General features: G+C 40.5%; 1 protein-coding gene across 1 annotated transcript; it reads left to right on the top strand.

The window, feature by feature from the left end:
* The first annotated feature begins 21,892 nt into the window (after positions 1 to 21,892).
* LOC140769246 (fructokinase-1-like) lies at positions 21,893 to 23,403 on the top strand. Its single transcript, XM_073109904.1, has 4 exons — positions 21,893 to 22,402; positions 22,478 to 22,810; positions 22,871 to 22,987; positions 23,066 to 23,403. Exons 1-4 carry the CDS (start codon positions 22,001 to 22,003, stop codon positions 23,192 to 23,194), a joined length of 981 nt encoding a protein of 326 aa, XP_072966005.1. The 5' UTR covers positions 21,893 to 22,000; the 3' UTR covers positions 23,195 to 23,403.
* Positions 23,404 to 25,648: the final 2,245 nt, after the last annotated feature.

A 25,648-nucleotide genomic window follows, 5' to 3' on the forward strand; every position in this document is an offset into this window, starting at 1 on the left:
TTCTATTTAATGGGAGAGTATGGAATGATATTTTGCTCCTAAATAACTTAACTACCGCAAGTTAAGGCAGTCCAAAATCGAAGAGATTAAATAACATTAGTTATAACTTAATCTGATCACAGATTTATTTTTGCATTTGGATAGCATCCGTATCACGCATATAAAGACTACTTGGCGGGTGCAAAGAGAAATTTTGATATCCCTCAATTGGAGGCAAGGGTGTCTCGGTACAGATCGTGACATGCAACTCGAGTGCGATTCTGAAATCACTTTGTATCTCCAAGAATATGGCATGCTAATTTTTAGGAGAAGTATGAAATTCTTCTAAAATTCTTTTTCATGCTTCTCCCCGTAGGACTGCTAAAAACCTCCAGTAAGATGTCTCGGCATGATAAGGAAATGCAGATGAAGCACGTCGCTTTGATGTCGTTGGCTCGCATTTTCAGTAGCTCAAAATAAGATGTGCGATACGCATATATGCGGCATAACTCAAGCATCATAATTACATTACTATCCCCAGTCGCACACGCTTAATTAGCATACTTTTTTTTTTTGCATAAAGAGTATCTTAACACGCTAACTTTTATCACATGTATGCATACGGTGTCATGTTTTTCTGTTTACATAGTTACGTCTAGGAAAGAAGGATCATTTTAGCACATACATATCTCATACATAAGCCACCATCCCGTCGAAGTGTTGGCGGTATGTCAGGTAGACCGATAAGAAAGGGGTATTTGGGTAATTTCATTTGCCAAAGGGTATTTTGAACGTACACCTATGACGTTTAATTTCACTTTGTAATAGACGGACCTTTTTCCCAAGCAATATATAATACTTGTCCTACGCCTACAAGGACGGTTTAGAAATTTCATCCAACCCATGGGTATTCCCGAAATTTTATTTCGCATATGTCCGGACGATGGAGGACGATGCCATGCATAATCTTTATCCTAAATTGTCCAATCGGGTGATCATTAGGTGATACGTAACGTTCGATTGCCGAATTTGTCCAACCAGGTAATCAGGTAACCACACTCAGTCACAGCATGTCTGAGTATGCGCTTTGTTTATCCGCATGGAAGCTTATGATCGTGCTGCATGCCGGCAGTATCATTATGTAAACGTAGTTACATTACTGCCAATTCCGTAGCTATACATTAATTCCCCCATTTGGCTCAAACTTCTCACTCCCCCGTAACTATTGGTAGCTACATTTTAACTTTTCATTTCTCTCCAACTTCTTAGTCTCCCGTAACTATTCATAGCTACCTTTGAACTTATGTCTTAGTAGGATTGGTCCGGTTGGCAAATTTTGTTACGTACAAGGAATAGCCTATTTGTCCATACGGTTTGCGTACGGTTGGTACAAATATAGATACTGAACGCATAGACTGACAACCTATGTACCTAACTAATTATTTCTATATATGCCCCAACCTTATGGCATATATATATATATATGTATCCGTGAACACGACCACTCTTAGTACCGACCCGGTGATCCCAGCCATTTTCTAGCTACATCTCGCATTCTCCATCAGGACATCATCACCACCAAAATGTCCATTTCCCTACGTGGATGGTTTGTTCTTCTCGTGCTGGTTTCTCCCCTTCTCACTTTAGCTCGGCCCTCTGGGCCGCCCAACGAGATGGCGCACCCAACTGGATCGCCTTATTCCGAACCTTGGTGGAGCTCCTGGTTCCGTCAGAGCTTGCCTAAGACGATGGTGCCGCCGTCCGGCCCCTCGAATTGCATGCATAGCCCTCCGAGGGATGGCAAGCCGCCCCATCGAGAAGCCGGAGAGCATCGCAGATATCCCCCCCTGTTAGCCGACGTGCCGGAATGCCCATCGAAGAAAGAGTGATCTTAGCCGAGTGCGCTGTAGATGCATGCATTGATTTGTGCGTGCGTACCGAGTCTCTGCAAGTCCTCTGTCTTACCGAGGGCATGCAAAAACATGCACGGTGCTGACAAAAAATTTGCGTCCGCCTAGTACTTCTACTGTACGATGCGTCCACGTATTTGTTGTAGCAAAATCTTCTATTTAATGGGAGAGTATGGAATGATATTTTGCTCCTAAATAACTTAACTACCGCAAGTTAAGGCAGTCCAAAATCGAAGAGATTAAATAACATTAGTTATAACTTAATCTGATCACAGATTTATTTTTGCATTTGGATAGCGTCCGTATCACGCATATAAAGACTACAAGGCGGGTGCAAAGAGAAATTTTGATATCCCTCAATTGGAGGCAAGGGTGTCTCGGTACAGATCGTGACATGCAACTCGAGTGCGATTCTGAAATCACTTTGTATCTCCAAGAATATGGCATGCTAATTTTTAGGAGAAGTATGAAATTCTTCTAAAATTCTTTTTCATGCTTCTCCCCGTAGGACTGCTAAAAACCTCCAGTAAGATGTCTCGGCATGATAAGGAAATGCAGATGAAGCACGTCGCTTTGATGTCGTTGGCTCGCATTTTCAGTAGCTCAAAATAAGATGTGCGATACGCATATATGCGGCATAACTCAAGCATCATAATTACATTACTATCCCCAGTCGCACACGCTTAATTAGCATACTTTTTTTTTTGCATAAAGAGTATCTTAACACGCTAACTTTTATCACATGTATGCATACGGTGTCATGTTTTTATGTTTACATAGTTACGTCTAGGAAAGAAGGATCATTTTAGCACATACATATCTCATACATAAGCCACCATCCCGTCGAAGTGTTGGCGGTATGTCAGGTAGACCGATAAGAAAGGGGTATTTGGGTAATTTCATTTGCCAAAGGGTATTTTGAGCGTACACCTATGACGTTTAATTTCACTTTGTAATAGACGGACCTTTTTCCCGAGCAATATATAATACTTGTCCTACGCCTACAAGGACGGTTTAGAAATTTCATCCAACCCATGGGTATTCCCGAAATTTTATTTCGCATATGTCCGGACGATGGAGGACGATGCCATGCATAATCTTTATCCTAAATTGTCCAATCGGGTGATCATTAGGTGATACGTAACGTTCGATTGCCGAATTTGTCCAACCAGGTAATCAGGTAACCACACTCAGTCACAGCATGTCTGAGTATGCGCTTTGTTTATCCGCATGGAAGCTTATGATCGTGCTGCATGCCGGCAGTATCATTATGTAAACGTAGTTACATTACTGCCGATTCCGTAGTTATACATTAATTCCCCCATTTGGCTCAAACTTCTCACTCCCCCGTAACTATTGGTAGCTACATTTTAACTTTTCATTTCTCTCCAACTTCTTAGTCTCCCGTAACTATTCATAGCTACCTTTGAACTTATGTCTTAGCAGGATTGGTCCGGTTGGCAAATTTTGTTACGTACAAGGAATAGCCTATTTGTCCATACGGTTTGCGTACGGTTGGTACAAATATAGATACTGAACGCATAGACTGACAACCTATGTACCTAACTAATTATTTCTATATATGCCCCAACCTTTTGGCATATATATATATATATATATATATATATATATATATATATATATATATATATATATGTATCCGTGAACACGACCACTCTTAGTACCGACCCGGTGATCCCAGCCATTTTCTAGCTACATCTCGCATTCTCCATCAGGACATCATCACCACCAAAATGTCCATTTCCCTACATGGATGGTTTGTTCTTCTCGTGCTGGTTTCTCCCCTTCTCACTTTAGCTCGGCCCTCTGGGCCGCCCAACGAGATGGCGCACCCAACTGGATCGCCTTATTCCGAACCTTGGTGGAGCTCTTGGTTCCGTCAGAGCTTGCCTAAGACGATGGTGCCGCCGTCCGGCCCCTCGAATTGCACGCATAGCCCTCCGAGGGATGGCAAGCCGCCCCATCGAGAAGCCGGAGAGCATCGCAGATATCCCCCCTGTTAGCCGACGTGCCGGAATGCCCATCGAAGAAAGAGTGATCTTAGCTGAGTGCGCTGTAGATGCATGCATTGATTTGTGCGTGCGTACCAAGTCTCTGCAAGTCCTCTGTCTTACCGAGGGCATGCAAAAACATGCACGGTGCTGACAAAAAATTTGCATCCACCTAGTACTTCTACTGTACGATGCGTCCACGTATTTGTTGTAGCAAAATCTTCTATTTAATGGGAGAGTATGGAATGATATTTTGCTCCTAAATAACATAACTACCGCAAGTTAAGGCAGTCCAAAATCGAAGAGATTAAATAAAATTAATTATAACTTAATCTGATCACAGATTTATTTTTGCATTTGGATAGCGTCCGTATCACGCATATAAAGACTACAAGGCGGGTGGAAAGAGAAATTTTGATATCCCTCAATTGGAGGCAAGGGTGTCTCGGTACAGATCGTGACATGCAACTCGAGTGCGATTCTGAAATCACTTTGTATCTCCAAGAGTCTTCTAAAATTCTTTTTCATGCTTCTCCCCGTAGGACTGCTAAAAACCTCCAGTAAGATGTCTCGGCATGATAAGGAAATGCAGATGAAGCACGTCGCTTTGATGTCGTTGGCTCGCATTTTCAGTAGCTCAAAATAAGATGTGCGATACGCATATATGCGGCATAACTCAAGCATCATAATTACATTACTATCCCCAGTCGCACACGCTTAATTAGCATATTTTTTTTTTTTGCATAATGAGTATCTTAACATGCTAACTTTTATCACATGTATGCATACGGTGTCATGTTTTTATATTTACATAGTTACGTCTAGGAAAGAAGGATCATTTTAGCATATACATATCTCATACATAAGCCACCATCTCGTCGAAGTGTTGGCGGTATGTCAGGTAGACCGATAAGAAAGGGGTATTTGGGTAATTTCATTTGCCAAAGGGTATTTTGAGCGTACACCTATGACGTTTAATTTCACTTTGTATTAGACGAACCTTTTTCCCGAGTAATAAATAATCCTTGTCCTACACTATTGTAATCGGGTAACCACACTCAGTCATAGCATGTCTGAGTATGCGCTTTGTTTATCCGCCTGGAAGCTTATGATCATGCTGCATGCCGGCACTATCATTATGTAAACGTAGTTACATTACTACCGATTCCGTAGCTATACATTAATTCCCCCATTTGGCTCAAACTTCTCACTCTCCCATAACTACTCTAAAATATTTTTACCAAAAGATGGTGAGCATAAAACCTAATAAGTATACACCTCTATAGTATAAAAATAGTATAAATAAAGATGCTACAATATGTAAATATTAATTGCTCCTCATGATCACGATCAAAATATCAATACCACAACATCATCATTTCCATCTGTATTTCTCACATGTACTAATGATAAACAGCACAATATGTATCATTCCCAACTATCAAATCTCCAACTTAAACTCACACAAAGCCATGCACATATGCCATATCAACACTCTCACCCAACCACACCAACACCCCTAAGGGAGGGTAGATCTTAGCGGTAACATAGTCCGCCCCTCACCTAGCGAATAGCATGGCTTATAGTCTGTCATCGCAGACTTAGAACCTTAGTCTTAAGCCCATCATTATGAGTCAGTATTGATATTACCATCCGAGCCTTGGCTCTATATCATCCCCTTACCATGCGAAAAATTATGAGTCGATGCTCAAGGATGGCTCTCCCTGTGTCGTCAAGTACCACTAGGTGTACATTATCCTACTCTTCACTCTCCAACTTAGATACCCTAAAGGGTTAGACTCTCGTCCAACGATAGTAAATCGTTCATGGCTCAACAAAATAGCATACATAATTGTTTGAAATCAACAAACTGAGAGCTCAAGCATAAGCCCTAGTATATCGTCATAATATAATTTTCCTACCTTTTACCTTAGCTAGGCGTTGGATACTGTCGAAACACAAAAGTAACTACCTTTGTAGTAATGCTCATGTACTAGTGGCATAATATTATACAATATAAATAAGCATAATAGAATACACATCATTATCATGTATTAGGTGCTATCATATATAATTATGCTCATGGATATGCAAAGTAATCATAATTAGTGTAATTATGTCACATAGCAAATAAAGTTCACATGTACTACTTTGATATGTTCACGATTCATTAATTAGCTCAGCTAGGTCGAAGCAATGGTTAGGTAGAGTATGGTGGTGCAATCTACTCATGGGATGGTGGTGGTAGTTATGGTTAGCTAAGATGAAGGTGGTAATGGCATTGGTGATATAATGGTGAAGGTGATAAAGTAAGCCGACGGAGAGGAGGAGGCAATGACAGTGGCTTGCCGATGGAGGACAAGGTCGGAGGAGATGGTCAATGGAGGAGAACGAGGAGGAGGAGGAGGCCGACGCCAAGCCCAGTGCCAGTAGAGGAGGAGGTCGTAATCAATGGAAGAAGAGGAAGATGCTAACGGAGAGGAGGTGGTGGCGGCTTATCAATGGAGGCCAACAGAGAGGAGATCAAATGGGTGAGGGTGGGGTGAGGGTGGGGTGAGGGTGGGGTGAGGGCAAGGGTAGGGTAATGGAATAGCTGGATAGGCAAATCGTGATAGGTAAGGATAGGGAGATCGTGATGGGTGAGGGTAGACAATTTGACTTACTAAGATTGGTCTAGGTGGGGTGAGGGAAAAGGAGTAAATGAGCTTGTCGAGCCGAGCCTAAGCAAGCCGGCTTCGGTTCAGGCTCAACTCGAAATTCAAATTGAGCCTCAATTTTGAGCTTAGGCTTGGCTCATCTTGAGCCGAGCAAAGTTGAGCTTAAGCTTTAGTTGAGCCGAGCCTGAGTCGCTCGTTTATTTTAACACCCCTAATCCCATTTGGTCTAGTGTGAGGCGGTTTGGTCAATCCTAAACTATATCATTCCACCACGCATTTGCCACTGTCTCTAGGTGCAAAATTGAAATGCGGCTCACTTCATGTCATCAGCTCAAGTCATCACACTATTGGTCTTCACGAGCTCGGCCTAAGGAACTAGTTGGTGCACATTTTTCCAATAGTTTCTCCCTCTTTTGGACCCGACGACTCTTTCTCCATCTAAAAATTGCAACTCGTCCATGTGGTGGATTCGTGCATGGGTGATTGAATGCTAATCCCATCTTGGAGTGCCAACCTTCCGTAAGATGTGATTGGCAACGCAAACTGGGACAAACATTCAGTCCTTACTGTAGCCACCGCTCCAACCTTTGAAACAAACTTTTTGGTTCCATCCCGAAAAGCTGATCTGGTCCTGATCTAGTCTTCTCCATGGCCGGCGACTTGCGTCTTCTTGCTTCGGCACTAGAAATTGGGTGTTATCTCGATTTAAATTTCCATCCCTTCCGATCGACATGGTTGGCAATTCAAATTGGAATAAACACCAAGTCCCAATTCTCCCATCAATTCACCTTCTTCTCTATCTTTCTTGCTAAAAGCCGAACATTTTTCCTACCCCTGGTTGCCAACTTTTGACAAACTCAAGTTGGCAACTCGAGTTGGAAAAAATACCTGGATGCTAGCGTCGCCTCCTCTCTTTCGTGGCTTTGGTGAAGAGTGTGATGCCCTTAAATAGCTAAGTTGCACCAACCGAGGGTTTTCGTCCTGCTCAAGTTGCAAACTATTCACGTCCCTTGGATTAGCTGAATTGCCACCCACCTGTTACCCTTCTCCATGCTCTTTGTCTTGGCTAGGTCACGATCGCATCCTGTTCAAGACCACTATCAAGCTGCATCCTTTGGGTTCAATCTGACCTCCTCGTCTTGAGTCTTAGCTTGGGCCCAAGCCACTTCATAATAGCCTTGAATCCAGCATGGTCAGCCCAATGGGTCTAGTTAAGCACCATCTCTCCACACCCATAGTTGCGAAACTGATCTATCCGCAATGGCCCATCATAATCCCGTTCCACCTTCTGAAACCCAAGTTGATCCTCCCTGCCTGTCCTCTAGTTGTGTTGAACCATAGCTAGGCTGGTCTACTGTATCCAATTGTTTGCCCTAACCCATAGTAGGTCCACCCAAATCAAGCCTTGGGATTCAGTTGCATCCACTCGGTATGGTTCAATAGGTTGGATCCCTTTGGGTTCAGAATCAGGGGAGGTGGAGCTGACCCCTTTGTATGGATCTCATAAGGTCTAGTTCCGCCTTCCCAATTTTGAGTCCAAACACATCTGGTTCGTCCTTAATGCCTCCATTCTGATCCAAGCTATAAAATGGGCTCACAATAACAATATATGTCTAAGTCAATTAAATCAACTTAGTGTGAGTCCTCCATGTGCTCCAAGTGGGTGCACCAGCTCCATTTCCTCCCTCGTGGGCCTGTATAGTCTCGCCTTTTGCCATGCAAGGCAATTATCATCCTCGCTTTGATGTCTTCAAGCCAATCTATCAGTTCATCTCTCCTTAAGGTCATTAGGCATAGTTAGCCTCCACTAGTGAAGAGTAGGCACTACTACTCCTGTGGTCGCGTCTACTGGTTGGGGTAGCTCCCGCAATTCCATGAATACTTTATTGTACTCCTACAGCAAGCCATTCATGTTAGCATTTATACCTACAGGTGTTGGCATCTCCGGATCCACAAGTACCATCTTCATCAAGAAGGCTCAATCTCTACTGCATGGAAGGTCGACCAGGGGCTGTAATACGGCACTAGCTTGCGGTTATGGTTGGTCACCCACCAGGTGGACTCACTTGCCGTCTCTTCTAAAGGATAGCGAGAGGACAAAGTCAAAGGCAACAAGGCCCAAGTTCTTGAGCCGTTAGATCCCCAAGACAATGTCGGCTCTTCTAAAGGCTAGCGAGTGCAAGTCAACGGTGAAAATTTGCCCTTAAATCTCCAACTTGATGCAACTACATACTGTGTTGTCTCTTAGGGTGTTGTCGTCCCCAATAGTCACGTCGAACTCCTCCGTGGGTTCCGACTCGAGCCCAAACTTCCGCAGCAAGCTCTCATTAATAAAATTGCTACTTGAACCAATGTTGATCAAGATTGGGACCACTGTTTGCTTCATAATGTCGCTAATGTGGAAGGTCTTGGGGTTGCGGTTCCAAAGCACGATGAAGCAAGATCTCGGCCACCATCTCTTCTATGTTCCTCACCTTAGCCACCATGGCTTTCTCCTCAACCTCTACAACCTCCTCTATAGTACTGGTATCCTTCCCTTTATTCAAGCCATTGATGAGCATTACTGATCTAGTCGATTTAGCGCAATGATGCCTTAGAGTAAATGTTTTGTCGCAATGAAAGCACAATCCTTTTGCCCTTCGTTCTTTAGTTTATAGTAGGGTTAAGGCTCGGCTAGGGGGTCATGGAGGTAGCTTCATTTCGCCGAAGGGTGTCAAGGGTGCTTGAGGAGCCATGGCTGTGGCTATAGCCCTCGACCAGCTCCCAGCAATTTCTACTGCCGGACATGGTGAGAAGAGCATCAAAATCTTCATATCCAGTAGCCCCAAACCTTTTCACAATGCCCCTTGTAAGGTCCGTCAGTGTCCCAAGTCGCCTATTCCTTACGGCGTCCCGGTACCAATAAAGGGCTGGCCCTTCAAAATTGAAGCTTACTAGCATCACCTTGGAGTCTTTCGGCATTCTTTGAAACTCAAGAAATTCCTCGACCATGTATATCCAATCAAGATGATCTCCACTTTGAAATTTTGGAAAATCAAGGCATACCAATCGACCTTGTACATCGAAATCATTGTTAGGATCGTAGCCCTAACCTGGCCTAGCTATGGGAGGGTGTTGTTGCTGTCGATATGCATCTCTTCTCCGCTACATGAAATCACGACGGGTTCCACCTTATCATACTCCACCCACTCCTCATCATCTTCTTGTAAAGTTCACACTCAAGCTCTTGGGTTCTCCTCGGGTTGCATCGGTCTAGGGTTAGTCGAGGCCTCTCGCGTCATTGGTGTGGAAGAATTGGCTCGTTGTGGTTGATAACATGTCCGAGAATAGGGTTTACCAGACCTAATGGTTCACGCTGATATATTGAGGTCTCGCCGCGTTCCAACATCAATCCATGAACCGCTTCGCAAGTGGCGTGGTTGTCTTCCTTGTTCTCATCACTAGCCTTCACCAACCTTTCCAAGATTATGTTGGTCGATGCCAAGGCAGCCATCAATGCGAACACGCAACCTTCCATAGTCATTGGACTTTCCGAGGAAAGATCTATTCTTCATGCTTCACGCCTTGGGATTTTAATTTTTGCACCTTCCTCCGTTACGTTTAGGTCTTCCATTTGCCTTCTAGAAGCCATCACTCGAGTCGTCTGATACGATCTCGCCTCTGGCTATGGAGCTCTGATACCAAGATTGATACGATCTCCCCTTAGGCTAAGATTCGATCTCTTCCAATTTCCTGATCTGAACTAGATCTGGCACGGAACTTTGAAATAAGATCCCGAAATATGCCGCCGTCAGATCAACGTGAAATTTTGATATGTTGTAGCCCCAGAAAAGAGATTTCCAACAAATCTAGTTTCAGGCGAATCAGATGTGTCTCAAGATATCATCCGATTAATAGAAGAAGGTCAGGGTGATATGTTTTGGATCTGTGGATAGAGGCACGTGATCCTAGGTAATGGTGGTTGAAGGTGGACCGACGTTAATGGGGTGGCACCGGTGAAAAGTGGTGGTGGAAGGGTTATGGTTGATGGAAGGGTTAGGATAAGTGTTGGATAGATTGGAAGAAGGGAGAGGAGAGGGCCACCCCTAAGGGACTAAGGTGATTGGCCTGTCGAGGGAGGTTAGAAGCGGCATCATCGGGGATTGAGAGAACGGGAGCGAAGAAGACGAAGGAGGCAAGGCAAACTCAATTCTCAATAATCAATAATGACTTTGGTTGCCATCCACATCCTTTTAGAGGCTAACCACAACTCAAAATTAACTCTAACAATACAATTTTCGCCGACCGCGTTTGAACTCGCTCGACCGCGTTCGAACACACTACGTTCGAACTCACCGAGTTCGTTCCTCTGGATTTGCGAATGCGATGTAGGCATTCACAGTGCATTTGAACGCACCGCATTCGAACGCACAGTGCACTCTCTTCACCCACGTTCACAACCCCGTTCACAAACCGCATTTGAACTCACTCCACCTGCGTTCGAACGTGATTTACAGAAAACTTATTTCAATAGAAATTAAACACTAAAACATGAAACAAAAACACTCCTAAAGTGAATCCATGCTCGAGACGACGTCGGTGAAGTCCAAATCGTATCAATCCACCACGCTTCCGCAACCTTGTCCTCAAGGTTTGAAGTTTGTGAAGTGATCTTAGAACTCTGACTCAAGTTCCTCGATGGTATGATCTTCTGCATTGGTTCCCCACATATCTGAAGATATAGGAAATGCTGGTGCTGAAAATGAGGCAAGCTCACTTGTGTCCGGTTGGCGCGAAAGAGCATCAGCCGCTCGATTCTCTATCAACAAGTTCCAAGTCAAGCTCGATCCTATCCGTCGCCGCGAGTCTATCGTAGGCACGCAAGACAGGGGGAGTGCGACCATAACTGCCTCAAAGGGATTCATCCTGAGTCGAGCTTAGATACTTGTACTCCTACTAGCCCAAGGTGGAATTCGGGTCCATCTACATAGAGTCCACTTAGTTTCGGGTGGTCAAACCACTTGACTCAATGTCAGTTCAGCAATAGAAATCTGGTGCATCCAATTGTGCTCGGGAGGTCGAGTTAGATGCAGTTGGTGGATCTGGATTAGGTCCTCCCAATGACTCGAGTTAGGTTCAGCGACAGCCATTTGCAATAGTAGAGCTCGGTCCCCTACACAAGGAAAGCCCACAAGTGATTGCAATGTCGGCCCCTACCGTGGTTGATTTCCATCCAGCAGCACCCTTCGTCCATTCCTCCGAAATGTCAGTGTGAGGCTTGAGAAATCAAAGATTACGGGCCCCAAGCTTTGAAGCCATTGATTCCCCAAAATAATGTCGGCACCTCGTAAGGCCAACGGATAAAGATCCAATGTAAAAGTTTGGCTTTGCACCTTCAATTCCACCCCTCCACAAATAAAATCTGCTCGCAATGTGGTGCCATCTCTAATCGTCACATCAAACCCTTCCGTTGGTTCCGACTCTAGCCTAATCTTCTTAAGGAGCCTCTTATTAATGAAGTTGTGGGTGGACCCATTGTCAATCAAGATTCTCATTGTGGTCTTCTTGACTACACCGTTCACTCGCAATGTCTTAGGCATAGCTGTCCCCGAGTAGGCGTGGAGGGAGATTTTAGCTATCATGTCCTCCTCGGGTTGCTCCTTAGCTTCTTCTCCTTGATGTCCAGCCACACCTGCATTTTCAGCTGCAAACTCATCCTCAGCCTCCTCCAATCCGTCGATTAGCATCACTGATCCCATTGGTTTAGCTCAGGATGCCCGGGTACAAACTTCTCATCACAACGGAAGCATAAGCCCTTGGCCCTTCGTTCCTCCACTTGGGCAGGTGTGAGTGCTCGTCCCGGACCTCTAGGTGTGTACTTCACATCTTGGGATGGCTTCAAGGGTGCTCGAGAAGGTACCACTGCAGCAGCAACTCTTGGTACTCCAGTGATGTTTCCTGCCGCTATGGTTGGTTGAGATTGATTGTGGCTTCCTTGGCTCGTCTAACTCTGTTTCATATATATCTTCATGGCCCTATGTTTGTCTTCCATAAGCACCGCATCTTCGAAGGCCTAAGATTGTAGGCCTTAAAGCCCTCACATCGGCTTGTATATCACCACGTAGCCCGGAGATGAAGGTGCTGCGAAGCTGCTGATCCGTCCATGGTGGATGACATCGGCTACTAATCCTCTCAAATTCTTCTTTGTATAACCCAACCATGGTCTTTTGCACCGTCTTTGAGAGGAGAGCATCAAAGTCTTCATACCCCGATGCTCCAAATCGCCGTGTGATATCCGCATAAAATTCAGCCCAAGTTTCGATAGCCTCAATGACATTGGCTGCTCGAAACCAATGAAGCGCTGCCAAGGTGGAAGCTCGCAAGCGTCACCTTGTATTCTTCCGCCGTACCTTGGTATGCAAAGAATTGGTCCACCCTATACAACCAATCGATCGGATCACCACCTTTGAACTTGAGGAATTCGAGACGCACGACTTGTCCGCGGATGCCGTTGTCTCATTCCAGATCATGTCCAAGTCCTTGTCTAACCGGGGGAGGATGCACCATGAAGGGTTGATGATCCCTCCTTCGGTTTTAATTAACTCGTCGTGGTTCCGGTTCGTATTGGCCCGCCCACGGATCTTGATCTCCAAGGTGGTCTCCATAGTGGTTCGCTCGTCGGATGGGTTCACCTGCAACGGGACCTAGTGTAACCATCCTTGCTTGCCTCTGCCCATAGGGTGGTGGTAGCAGCGGCTCTTGTGGTTGCAAAGGCTGAACCTGTGGCAGTGGGTTCAAGGGTGTGGACTCGCATCGTGGGGTCGATGGTGCGTTCCCGTTCGCCATTGCTTCCCTTGTCGCTCTTAGTTCCCGCATCATCTCCATCATCATCTGGTTGTTGATGGCCATTTGCTCGGAAAGAGACCCCAACACGGCTTGAACGCTAGGTTCTTTCGTATTCCGATAAGATCGGGCGGTTCCGCGGGTAGAAGTCCCCGCAATCGTTTCCCTCTCCTCTATTGGGAGAATCTTTTCTTCACCATCTCGCCATGCAGCCATGGCTCTGGTAGTCGTCACAGAAAGCGCTTGTCCAAGGAACGGTGGCTCTGATACCAAGTTTGATACGATCTCGCCTCTGGCTATGGAGCTCTGATACCAAGATTGATACGATCTCCCCTTAGGCTAAGGTTCGATCTCTTCCAATTTCCTGATCTGAACTAGATCTGGCACGAAATTTTGAAATAAGATCCCGAAATATGCCGCCGTCGGATCAACGTGAATTTTGATATGTCGTAGCCCCAGAAAAGAGATTTTCAACAAATCTAGTTTCAGGCAAATCAGATATGTCTCAAGATATCGTCCGATTAATAGACGAAGGTCAGGGTGATATGTTTTGGATCTGTGGATGGAGGCACGTGATCCTAGGTAATGGTGGTTGAAGGTGGACCGGCGTTAATGGGGTGGCACCGGTGAAAAGTGGTGGTGGAAGGGTTATGGTTGATGGAAGGGTTAGGGTAAGTGTTGGATAGATTGGAAGAAGGGAGAGGAGAGGGCCGCCCCTAAGGGACTAAGGTGATTGGCCGGTCGAGGGAGGTTAGAAGCGGCATCGTCGGGGATTGAGAGAACGGGAGCGAAGAAGACGAAGGAGGCAAGGCAAACTCAATTCTCAATAATCAATAATGACTTTGGTTGCCATCCACATCCTTTTAGAGGCTAACCACAACTCAAAATTAACCCTAACAATACAATTTTCGTCGACCGCGTTCGAACTCACCAAGTTCGTTCCTCTGGATTTGCGAATGCGATGCAGGCGTTCGAACGCGCGATCGAACGCACCTGTCGGTATTTGCGAACGCGATGCAGGCGTTCACAGTGCATTCGAACGCACCACGTTCGAACGCACAGTGCACTCTCTTCACCCACATTCACAACCCCGTTCACAAACCGCGTTCGAACTCACTCCACCTACGTTCAAACACGACTTACAGAAAACTTATTTTAATGGAAATTAAACACTAAAATATGAAACAAAAACACTCCTAAAGTGAATCCATGCTCGAGACGACGTCGATGAAGTTCGAATCGTATCATCGTCATCATCAATGATACGTCCGAGGTTAGTCTGGCTCTGATACCACTTGTTACGACCTGGTATAATGATGTTGCAACAATCTGAAGATCAGCCCAATTCTACTTAGGGTGAAACTTTCAAGGAGAACTATGGGAGATCTAGTATTCTAATAGTTCTGTAACTTTTGCAGATTGTTCTTCTTGAAGTGAGGAATCCAACGCAACTAAGATCACATCGATCGGATATGTAGGTCAAAAGGTTGGGGGAAATACTAACTGTTGGTCAGGTGGTGGCGTGGAAGACATGATTAATGGAATAGAAAAATAATAGTTAGGTTTTGGGGAAGATGATGGCAATAATGGTGGGGTAGAGCATTAAGCTAGACGAAAAGGAAGAGAGTGGACCGATCCTTAAGAGGCAAGGGGGTATGGTCAGATTGAGGGAGGAAGGAGACGACGTCCAATATTGATACCGTTGGAGGAAAGAGAGAGGGTTGGGAAGGAGAATTTTAAAATTTCATTAATAATCCTCAATTAGGCTGTTTTTCACATATTTAGAGTCTAACCTAACAAACAAAATAATCAAAAGATAACCCTAGGACCATGCAATTCACCGATTGCATCGAACGCAGTTAATGCATTATTTGTCATTGCGAACGTGTGCAGGCGTTTGAATGGCGCAGTCGAACGCGTTTGATTGCACTAAACACATTCTCTATTTTTGCAAATGTGTATAGGTATTCAACAGCCGCGTTCGAACGTGACTTCTAGAAATCTTATTCTTCCAAAATAAAAGTTATTTCTAAAACAAAAATCAAGCTCCAAGCCATATCTAGCTGAATTGTATCACCAACCTCTCTAAGGAAGGCAAAAGCAAACAGGAGAGAGAGGAGATTCTACAGACTAATAAAATAAAATTAATTAACGAGAGAAGATGAGGACTCACTGACGAATCGCTCAGCAATGTCGACAAGCCCCAACGAAGCTCTGGGACAATGAGAGGAAGAACAAGGTATGGCAACGCAGCAAATGCGGGAGAGAAAAGAGAGACAGTACCTAGGGTTGAACGTGCACACTATATTTTTTTGGAATGTTATACATACCCCTTTAAAGAATGGTGAGCATCACTCTTGAGGAGCTATAGAGCATTGTCGATCCCCTCAATCAACGAACATGTGGAACTGCCCTTTAAAAGAATGAGTGAACCAAGTCGTGTTGTAAATGCATATTTTGATATGTCCATGCCGAACAAGTCTTAAATTTGGGGGACGATATGTGCATGCATAACAAGGATTTTAGTGATGTATTTGTAAATGCCACTACAGGAAATACCAACATATGTAAAAATGTCAATATTACCTTACTGGCTTCATAGGAATGCCACTAGTACTTTACCAACATTTATAGAAATATCACTAATATTTTATCAGCATTTGTAGAAATGCCACTATTTTATACTTGAATTTTGTCAGAAAATCGGTATAAGCTATCCCGGCAATCATTAAATGTCGTTAAACTTACAATTCAGCACATAGGAATACCGTTGTATATATCTCAAATGTCAGTGTTGACGACATACCTTTGAGCATTATTTGTTTAAATGGCGGTATAAATTTATAATAGCATTTTCTTATAGAGCTAAAGAAAAAATCACTCATGGTTTCATTCTTAGTTTCTAACCCTTTGATCACGTTACAGTCAAAGATATATTCAGAATAGTCATAGCAATACCGCCGTTCTAGATTGAGTGAAAATCAACTTTTGGTATATATTATGGTGGGACTTTTACAACTTGATTGTAATTTTATTTTATTAATTTGTAATAATAAATTTTAGTCTGTATTGTATATATAAATGATATGCACTCTATTATAACAAAACATATATTGAATATAAAATATATATATACTTAATTTTATATATTAAATTAAAAATATATATAATTAAATTTTAACCAAATAGCAACTATATATAGCTAATGAAGATGACTTTCGTACCATAAAACTATCACACTATGAAAAAGTTGGTTTCTTAAGTAGGGCTGTCAAAATAATCAAGCCGACTCGAGCTCAGCTCGAGTTCGGCTCGATAATACTCGATCAAGCTTGGCTTGAAAATAGACTGAGCTAAGCTTGATCATTAAAGCTAGGCTCAAAATTAAATTCAAGCCAAGCTTGATCCCGAGCCGGCTCGATCGAGTCAGCTCGATAAGGCTCGAATATATATATATATAGATATATATATATATAATATGAGTAATATCAAACTAATATAAACTATCAGATTAAAACCCTTTCAAGCCTAAATTAATTCAAGTTTGCTCAGGCTCGAAAATAGTTTGAAATTGATAAGGCTTAAAATTGCTAATTGAACAGCTCGTTTAAGCTTGTTTAAACTCGAAATTAGCTTGAGTTCGAAATTGACTTGAATTAAAATTATTTCAATTCAAGCTTGATCACAAAGACAAACTCAAAATTAATTTCAATCCAAGCTTGATTAGAGCCGGGCTCACCTCTATTCCTAAGTAAGTAGTTCTACCAAGAGTTGGGTCGGTGATTATTTCTTTATTTTTTGGGGGGTATAAAGTTTATAAAAGTATAAATTAAATAAAGTGGAGAAGAAATAGACAACGGTGGTCAAAATCGACGATCCAAGTTTGACGTCATTCAATTCCGGTGAGCTACAGCAAGTGGTTAATTTGGGATTCCCTTCGTCAAATGCCAACGACCGAACCGGCGGCTTTGAATGTCGATACCCGTGACCTAGCGTCAAGGTCAATCTACATACACGTGTCATATTCTAAACAAAAGGAGAAAGGAAATTAAAAACAGAGTAAAAGAAAAAGGAGAAATATATGTATGTCTATATAGTTTAAAAGATTTTCTTTTTATTTTTAACAAGAATCTATAATCTACTTTCTTTATATATTTACTATCTTACATATTTTAAAAATATATATGAATATATCTAAAACTATATTCTCTAAAGAAAATATAGATATAATTTTATTACTATCTAACAATACATTACTATTATTATTATTATTAAATATAAACACTGATATGGTCAAAAAGTTAGAGAAATTAAATTTATCTAACTTCTTAATTCATGTGATCGGTTTAGAGTCATGAGCAAAGTCAAATATGGGATGCTTTTCAAAAAGAAAGTCAAATACCGGATATCTATCTAGATATCTACTTATAATTAGAAAAAGGTAAAGATTTAATAATATTTTAGTTAAATTGATACCGTTATATTTCGAACTAAGAAAATATATAATATTCGGATCGAATTGTCCAAATGTTATTGTACCTCTACTAAATAATTATTTCTCTTCCTTCTATTACCTAACGATGACATACACGTACTTATGCCTGCAACTTGATGGACGTAATTTCAAATTCTATTTTAAACGTTTCTCTTTCCTTTCCTTTCCATTATTAGAAGGAGAATATGACCATTTAATAATCAAATCGAATTTGAACCAGCTATGGATGTTATTTTTTAGGACACATTGACGAGTTTGAATTTGCTACTAATAAATATATTTTTCTAATATTCTTTTTTCTCTATTTTTTTAAGAAACATTCTAATTTTTAATTATTCAAGAGTCCGTAGGCTAAATATAAGTTATACAAAAAGCCAATCTTCCCTAGATACAAAGACACTTAAGTTCTTCCATTAAACCTAGCTAATACAGTAAGCTGTCTAATTTAGAATTCAAGTCATATGCGTTATTAAACTATTGCTCTGAACCAAACGTTTTCAAACTTGCTCTTGAAACTCATATTTTTAAGAGAAATCTATCGACTAGACTTCTTGAAGTATAAGGTTATAAATATGATATAGATTGAATCTAATCCAAATCTTACAAGAAAAGTTTCTAACAACAATTTGCACCAGTGAGTGAGCTTTTTCATTGTTCCCTCTACTAGTGTAGAGTGTTTAAGATCTCCTTAGCCTCATTCATGATGGGGTGGATTTGCCGGTCGACTTTATCGATCAAATCTTGTTCATAGACTTCATGGGATCGTCTACGAATCATTAAAAATCCAAACCTTTTGATTCCTTCCATAATTGATGACTTTCTTCAAATTATAATCTTGTGATTATACCTAAAATTAAACTACTCTTTAACTTTTACTTTGTATCATGTCGCCTTCTTATTGTTTAGACTAATAAAAAAAGTTTTAAATTTGTATTCAGACGTTATATGGAAATTGTCAATTACCATCTATAATATTAATAATGTTATTATTTCAATAAGTATGAATGTTCTACCCATATTTTAAGATTAAATTTTTTTATTCCATGATCACGTATTTAAAGAGAAGTTAATTAAATAATTATATAATAACTTAGATTTAAGGTTTATAATCTTATATAGGAAAAGATAGAAAAGATTGAAAGTGCATTTTATTTTAAATTTAAATAATAAGATACGGTGAGTAAATTTAGTAATAGAAGGGCATGCAATTCTAATATTTTTAATATGTATTATGGTAGGAAAATTATTTGTAATATTTTTTAAATTTTATTTATACTTATTCTATTAAGTTTCAGTAGAAAAGTGATATACCCTTATCCTAGGGTTATGTTTGCAGTGATGATAGGTGGGGGCGGTAGGAGTGGTAAGATCTAGAAGGTATAGATGGAGAAGATAATAGTAATAATGAGACAGAAGTGGTGGTAATGGTGCGAGTAGATCTGAGATCTAGAAGGGAAGATGATGAAGAACTGGTCGATCCTATGGGTCAAAAGGGATCGACAGACGATGGAGGAGGAGAATGACAACTTTGGTGAGCGACAATCTTAGCTTGAGAGAATAAGAGATAAAGAAAATCGAGAGAGATAAGATAGAGTCGGAGAAAGAGATAGAAGCAAATCAATACTTGCTTCAATAATACCATAGACTAGGCTGTGTCACACATATATAAGGTTAGCACTAAGTAACTTAGAATTAATTAAGCCCTAAACTAAATAAATAATTCAAACAACCCTAATGAAATTAAAATCAATATTGGTGTTGGCCGACCAAAAGCTGTGTGTTATGATTCAACCACGAGAGTTGAGTCAGTAGGTTGAGTCAAGTCTAGTAACTAATTTTGCTTATTATTTTTAATTTAAGTTAAAGTAGATAATCCACGTATGTAAGCTTAATAGGGCTAATTAGATCTGACCTATGACTATAGTCTTATAAATAGTAGAGGTCATGGATTAATGATCATCGTAGAAGGACTATAAACTTTAATTAATTTATTTATTTTGTTTTTATCCTTTAATCATAGTAATCTATTTTCCTATGAGTATTTTAACCTTAGAAACTCTATGAAGCTAAACTAAACCCTAATCCAACACCTTTCCTCATGGGCCATCCCACCCTATGGCCGACCTCCACCATCCTACGACTATCTGCCACTCTTTGACGATCGTTACAATGTCAATATTTCCATTTCAGCCCCTTTTCGACGTTTCCTCACTATTTTAGCTATAACTTCTTACTTTGATTCCAAATCTACTTAAACCAAAGCCAAAAGAACCCTAATACATGAGGCTACCATCTATAAAATTTCATATTTTCCCTACAAATAGATCGTTAGAAATTTGGTTCATAACATTTTGGCGTTTGAACGCTGTTCGAACGCTTCGAAGGCCGGTCATGTGCAAGTGTTCAAATGGCCCATCAATTGTTCGAATACTCAAGCCCGAGGCCAAGAAGTTCTCCAAAATTCAACTGAGATAAATATATTTAACCCAGAAAACTCAACGTCTCCCAATTTGACCCGGTTAGATTTATATTACATAAAAAATATAATAATTTCATATTAGCCTAAACCACACGAAGATAAGGTGATACAAACCTTAGGAGGAGGGGCCGGATTTAGTTTATATAATGAGTGCACTCTAAAGGACAATTTACTAAATATCAATTTTTAGAGAGAAAATTAAATCTATGATCTCGCACCAAATATCAATATTCCTAGGGAAAACTAAATCTATGACCTCTGCTGTGAAATATCATCAAATCATGACCTTTATTATTGAGCTTAGCCATGTATAAAGATATTTTCTTATCATTTGCAACAGAGGCTTAATTATTCATGATAAAAGTTCTGAATCTTATATTGAGCACAAGCAATGATCTATGGTGAAAATTTCAAATAAGCTATGCCTGTACAAGATTCAGATTTTTTTTCTATGGCTCAGTTTATTAGGAAAGATTGGTTCAATTGTTCAATTGTTCAAGTTAAATATTGAAAAACATTAGCATTTTTGTCTGGCTTATAATCTATTTGGAATAGATAATATGCTGCAGAAATTTGGTTTTATTTTGGGTGGCTGCTTATACTTGCCCATCAAATCAGTTTTCACTTTCAACCTTTCAGCGTATATTCTAGATGCTTCTACAATTATTGCAAGAGAAATGAATCTTATTTTGAGTTTTTAACTATTTTAAATTTTTTTTCAGAAGTCATCCAACTAAAACCTAATTTTTATATATATATATATATTTAATCATATTTAATCATTCATGAACTCAAAAGCCAAATATAAACTAGACAATGACCAATTTTTTTCTAGATATGAAAACCCTTAAGCTCCACTAGATTTTAATTAATATATTAAACCGTTCGAATTATTGTTTTAAACTAAACTATCATTAAGATATTTTTCTAATTTGTCTGCATCGCCAAAGTGCTCCTAATTCAACCATAATATTTAGCCATCAATCAATCGAATAAACTACTAAATAATTTTCTTAATAATAATTATTTATGATTGAAATTGATCCTATAATTTTTTAGTTATAAGAAAGAATATTGCTACCTCAGCGGTAGCGAGAGTTGGTTGATAGTCAGTCTCCGGTAACGTAATCATGCTGCAAATAGTCCAAATGTCAAAAAGCTCCTAATAGTTTTATGTGGTCTTATACTAAACCGTAAATACAAATCATAAACAACCAAGATCAAAACTCCTAAATTACGTTCATATTGGCATACCGATATATCATCCCGTTAAAAATTAAAACAATTATAATCCAAAAAATTAAAATTAAAAAGTAGATAGAATTGGAATCCGAACTTATCCTTGTATACGAATGCGACACGTTTCCAATAACAAATTCACCCTTGTTTTGAGGAAGTACAGTGGGATTTGTTGTTGACCAACGCGAAATTACGCTATTATTCACTGTTGTAAGATATACGAAAATTCCTACATTCAGTGCTGCAGACGATCACCCGTTTATCTACTTTATTTAAACCCTTCTCCTCATATTTCGCCTTCTCTTCTCCTTCCGTATTTTCTCTATACGAATATCAAACCAACCCCCATTTAGTCTTCTCTTTTCCTCTGTTCTCCTCTTCTCGCCTCTCTATTCATTGTCCAAGGGATGGGAAGTGGCGGCGAGGACGCGAGGTTGGTGGTTAGCTTCGGCGAGATGCTGATCGACTTCGTCCCCACCATCTCCGGCGTCTCGCTCTCTGAGGCACCGGGATTCCTGAAGGCCCCCGGCGGCGCCCCAGCCAACGTGGCGATCGCCGTCTCCCGCCTCGGAGGTCGTTCCGCCTTCGTCGGCAAGCTGGGCGACGACGAGTTCGGTCACATGCTCGCGGGGATTCTCCGGTCCAACGGCGTCTTCGACGCCGGCGTCACATTCGACTCCGGCGCTCGCACCGCCCTCGCCTTCGTCACCCTCCGCGCCGACGGCGAGCGCGAGTTCATGTTCTACCGGAACCCCAGCGCCGACATGCTTCTTCACGAATCCGAGCTCAATCTCGATCTCATCCGGAGGGTAATCTATTAGATCTAATCGATTAAAATCTTGAATCTGTCCATACATGAGATCTCACATCTCGATCTCCTCTAGGCCGCAGTTTTCCACTACGGATCGATAAGCTTGATCGCGGAACCGTGCAGATCGGCGCATCTGAAGGCGATGGAGGTGGCGAAGGAGGCCGGAGCGCTGCTCTCCTACGATCCAAACCTTAGGCTACCTCTCTGGCCGTCGCCGGAAGAGGCGAGGACTCAGATCTTGAGCATCTGGGACCAAGCCGACATCGTCAAGGTTAGCGACGTCGAGCTCGAGTTCTTGACCGGCGACAGCTCCGTCGAGGACGAGGTCGTCATGAAGCTATGGAGACCCACCTTGAAGCTTCTCTTAGTCACCGTGGGAGAGAACGGTTGCAAGTACTACACCAAGGTACATATACATGTGTAAAATTAGGAACTTTGGGTACCAAATTGATTATTTTATGGACAGGATTTCCGTGGATCCGTAGAATCTTTCGCTGTGAAACAAGTGGATACCACCGGGGCAGGTGATGCCTTTGTTGGTGCTTTGCTTCGAAAGCTCGTCGAAGACCAATCCGCTTTGCAAGTAAGCAATTTGATCTCTATATCAAGTAAAAGAAATTACGGAATATATGATTGGATTTTGATGGATAATAAATTGTAGGATGAGAATAAACTGAGGCAAGTGTTGAGATTTGCGAACGCTTGCGGGGCGATTACCACTACAAAGAAGGGGGCGATTCCTTCTCTGCCAAATGAAGCGGAAGTGATGCTGCTGTTGAATAAGAACTAGCAGAAGATTTGCGAGATTTCTATGATAAATTTGCACTAAAATTTTCCTTTCTCATAAGTTTATTGTACTTCACTCAGGTCGAGATTAAGAGGGGTTTTATTTCTTACTTAGTTTCAAATAACCAGAGACTAGCAAGCTCTGTTTACCTTTCTTTTGTATCACAATCTTCCTTTGAATGCAAGCTTCTTTACCTTTGTGTTGTTGAAGAATCCCTGTGCAGATCTGGTAGAAGAACCTGATGCTGAGCTTCCAAATTTGAACCAGTTTTCTATATAAATTTCAGAAGAAAATTAGGAGCTCACACTTTCTATTCTGCAGTACACTCACATTACCTCAGTTTCAGGGCAAACAAACAATAAGGGGTATGTTATGTCACCACTGTAGCCTATAGAGTGGTTGAGTCCCAGATTCCATTTCAAAATTTTGCGGGATAATACATCTGAGATTTTCTTATTTTGATATCTGAATTTATATCTATGGGTATATTATATTAGTTTGAATGCTATAAAAAATAGTGATACAAATGACTTTATATTTTTACTTACAACCTCTAATATACTTCTCATATATATTTAGTGGTTCTCTTATAGATATTAGTATAAGTTTGTATGGTTTTAGAAAACAAATATGGATATATCTGATAGTCGCTTTGTATTAATGCCTATACTTAGAGTACATGATATTTAAATTCATTGTCCTTTCACTATTTATATATGTGCCAGACCATATATATATATATATATGGATATGGTCCCTGGTCTATTGGCCTATGTCATATGCTTAATTTTTCCTATAAACATATCACTTAAGTGTTATATGCATATGATCTTGATCTCTGGTGTGGTTTGTTTCTTAGGATTATTAGTTCAGTTATCAAATTCTTTTGATTAGTTTATGATTAACCTATGTATTCATAATCTAGCAAGACAAAAATAATAATAAAGATAGCAGTAGTTGGCGACCTTTGCCCCTTGATGCGAAAAAAAATTAGGCAAAGAACAACACATGCTTGAGATGATATTATCTAATAAGTTCTTTATTCGTACCAAAAGCCACAAGGCTTCTGTATTGCTGTACAGTTTATGGTCAGCATTATAGCTAAGGAAAAAGAAAAGCTGATGGCCTATGAGATTGTTAACGTTTCCTAAGAGATCCAGAAAAAGAGGAATCCTTATAGGAGGAAACAAAAAAGTTGATAGATGTATATTACTAGCCTATGAGATTCTAAATATCATATAGAAAAATTGCACTTTACCTTCTATGGTTTGGCAAAAGTAATCGTTAATCTTTCGTTAATGGGCGCAAGAGTGTCATTTTATAATAGAAAAACTGAGACAAAAATATGGTAGTACTTTGGTTCAGATCATATAAAATTAAGCACTGAGAATTGATGAAGATTCTAAGAAATTGGATCAAACCACGTCAAGATAAAAAAAATATATAATTTTCTTCATCTTTAAACTATTATACTAAAGTATATATTAAATTTTCTTTTAAGTAATTCGCTTTTACATAAAGTGATTAATGAAGCTCATAATTTTTTTAATTATGACAATAAATTGCTTACACCTAAAGGGCACTTTTCTAACATATATTACTACATAAATTATTATCTACGAAAGAAATTTATTAAATTAATTTCTGAGAAATAATTTACTTTATTAACATGGGCACTTATATGACAATAATTATAGTACTTTAATAAATAGTTTAAAAGCTATAACAACATACTAATTTTCTTTACAAGATATAGCAAATTGGTCGAAAACTCACCAGACAAACTCTTGAAAGATTCACTACATGCGAAACATGCTTGTCACTACAGATAGTGCTCAGGATATAATGTTATAAGCTACAATCCCAAGAAAGGGCACATATATTATGCACGCATGAAGTGTGATTGTGCAAGGATCTAACTAAAATTCTAGCAGAATAAAGCCTTGCTAGTAAATACTTTATACAAACATTCTACTAACAATGTAAACTGATATTATTCTGTATGTTGACGGTGAGAGTTATGAGATACAGGAAGAAACTATCAAGAGGTGATAAATTTGCTACAGTATTTTATTTGTAAAATATTCTTAAAGTGTTTGTAAATATAGCAATTAGTGTGGAATATAATGAAAATGGAGGACATGGCTCAATAATTAGAAGGGCTATCCCAATGTGTCTTTTAGCATCACTTTACCTAGCTGGATGTTAGTTCATTTAACCTAGTGATGTGAATGACCTTATTGTAACTTGCTTTGCATAAGAGGATATTCTATCTTCTTTTTCATTCTTTTTCATTCATAGACAGCGAAAGATTCTCTCTAAGAATGATCATGCCATGTCTCAGTGCCAATCGTCACTTACCATAATAATAAAATATTGAACCAATGCCAATCTACGACGATCGACCTAGATATCTGTCGAACCGGCTTTGCATTATGCTGGCCAGCCAAAGTCCAA

This window comes from Typha angustifolia, chromosome 10 (assembly GCF_048772165.1).
Source record: "Typha angustifolia cultivar Huaian chromosome 10, ASM4877216v1, whole genome shotgun sequence".
Lineage (NCBI taxonomy): Eukaryota > Viridiplantae > Streptophyta > Magnoliopsida > Poales > Typhaceae > Typha > Typha angustifolia.

Coding starts and splice junctions, on each gene's coding strand:
- LOC140769246 (XM_073109904.1), top strand. CDS start 22,001: ATGGGAAGTGGCGGCGAGGACGCGAGGTTGGTGGTTAGCTTCGGCGAG. Junction 22,811..22,870: donor GTTGCAAGTACTACACCAAG/GTACATATACAT, acceptor TTTTATGGACAG/GATTTCCGTGGATCCGTAGA. Junction 22,988..23,065: donor AAGACCAATCCGCTTTGCAA/GTAAGCAATTTG, acceptor AATAAATTGTAG/GATGAGAATAAACTGAGGCA.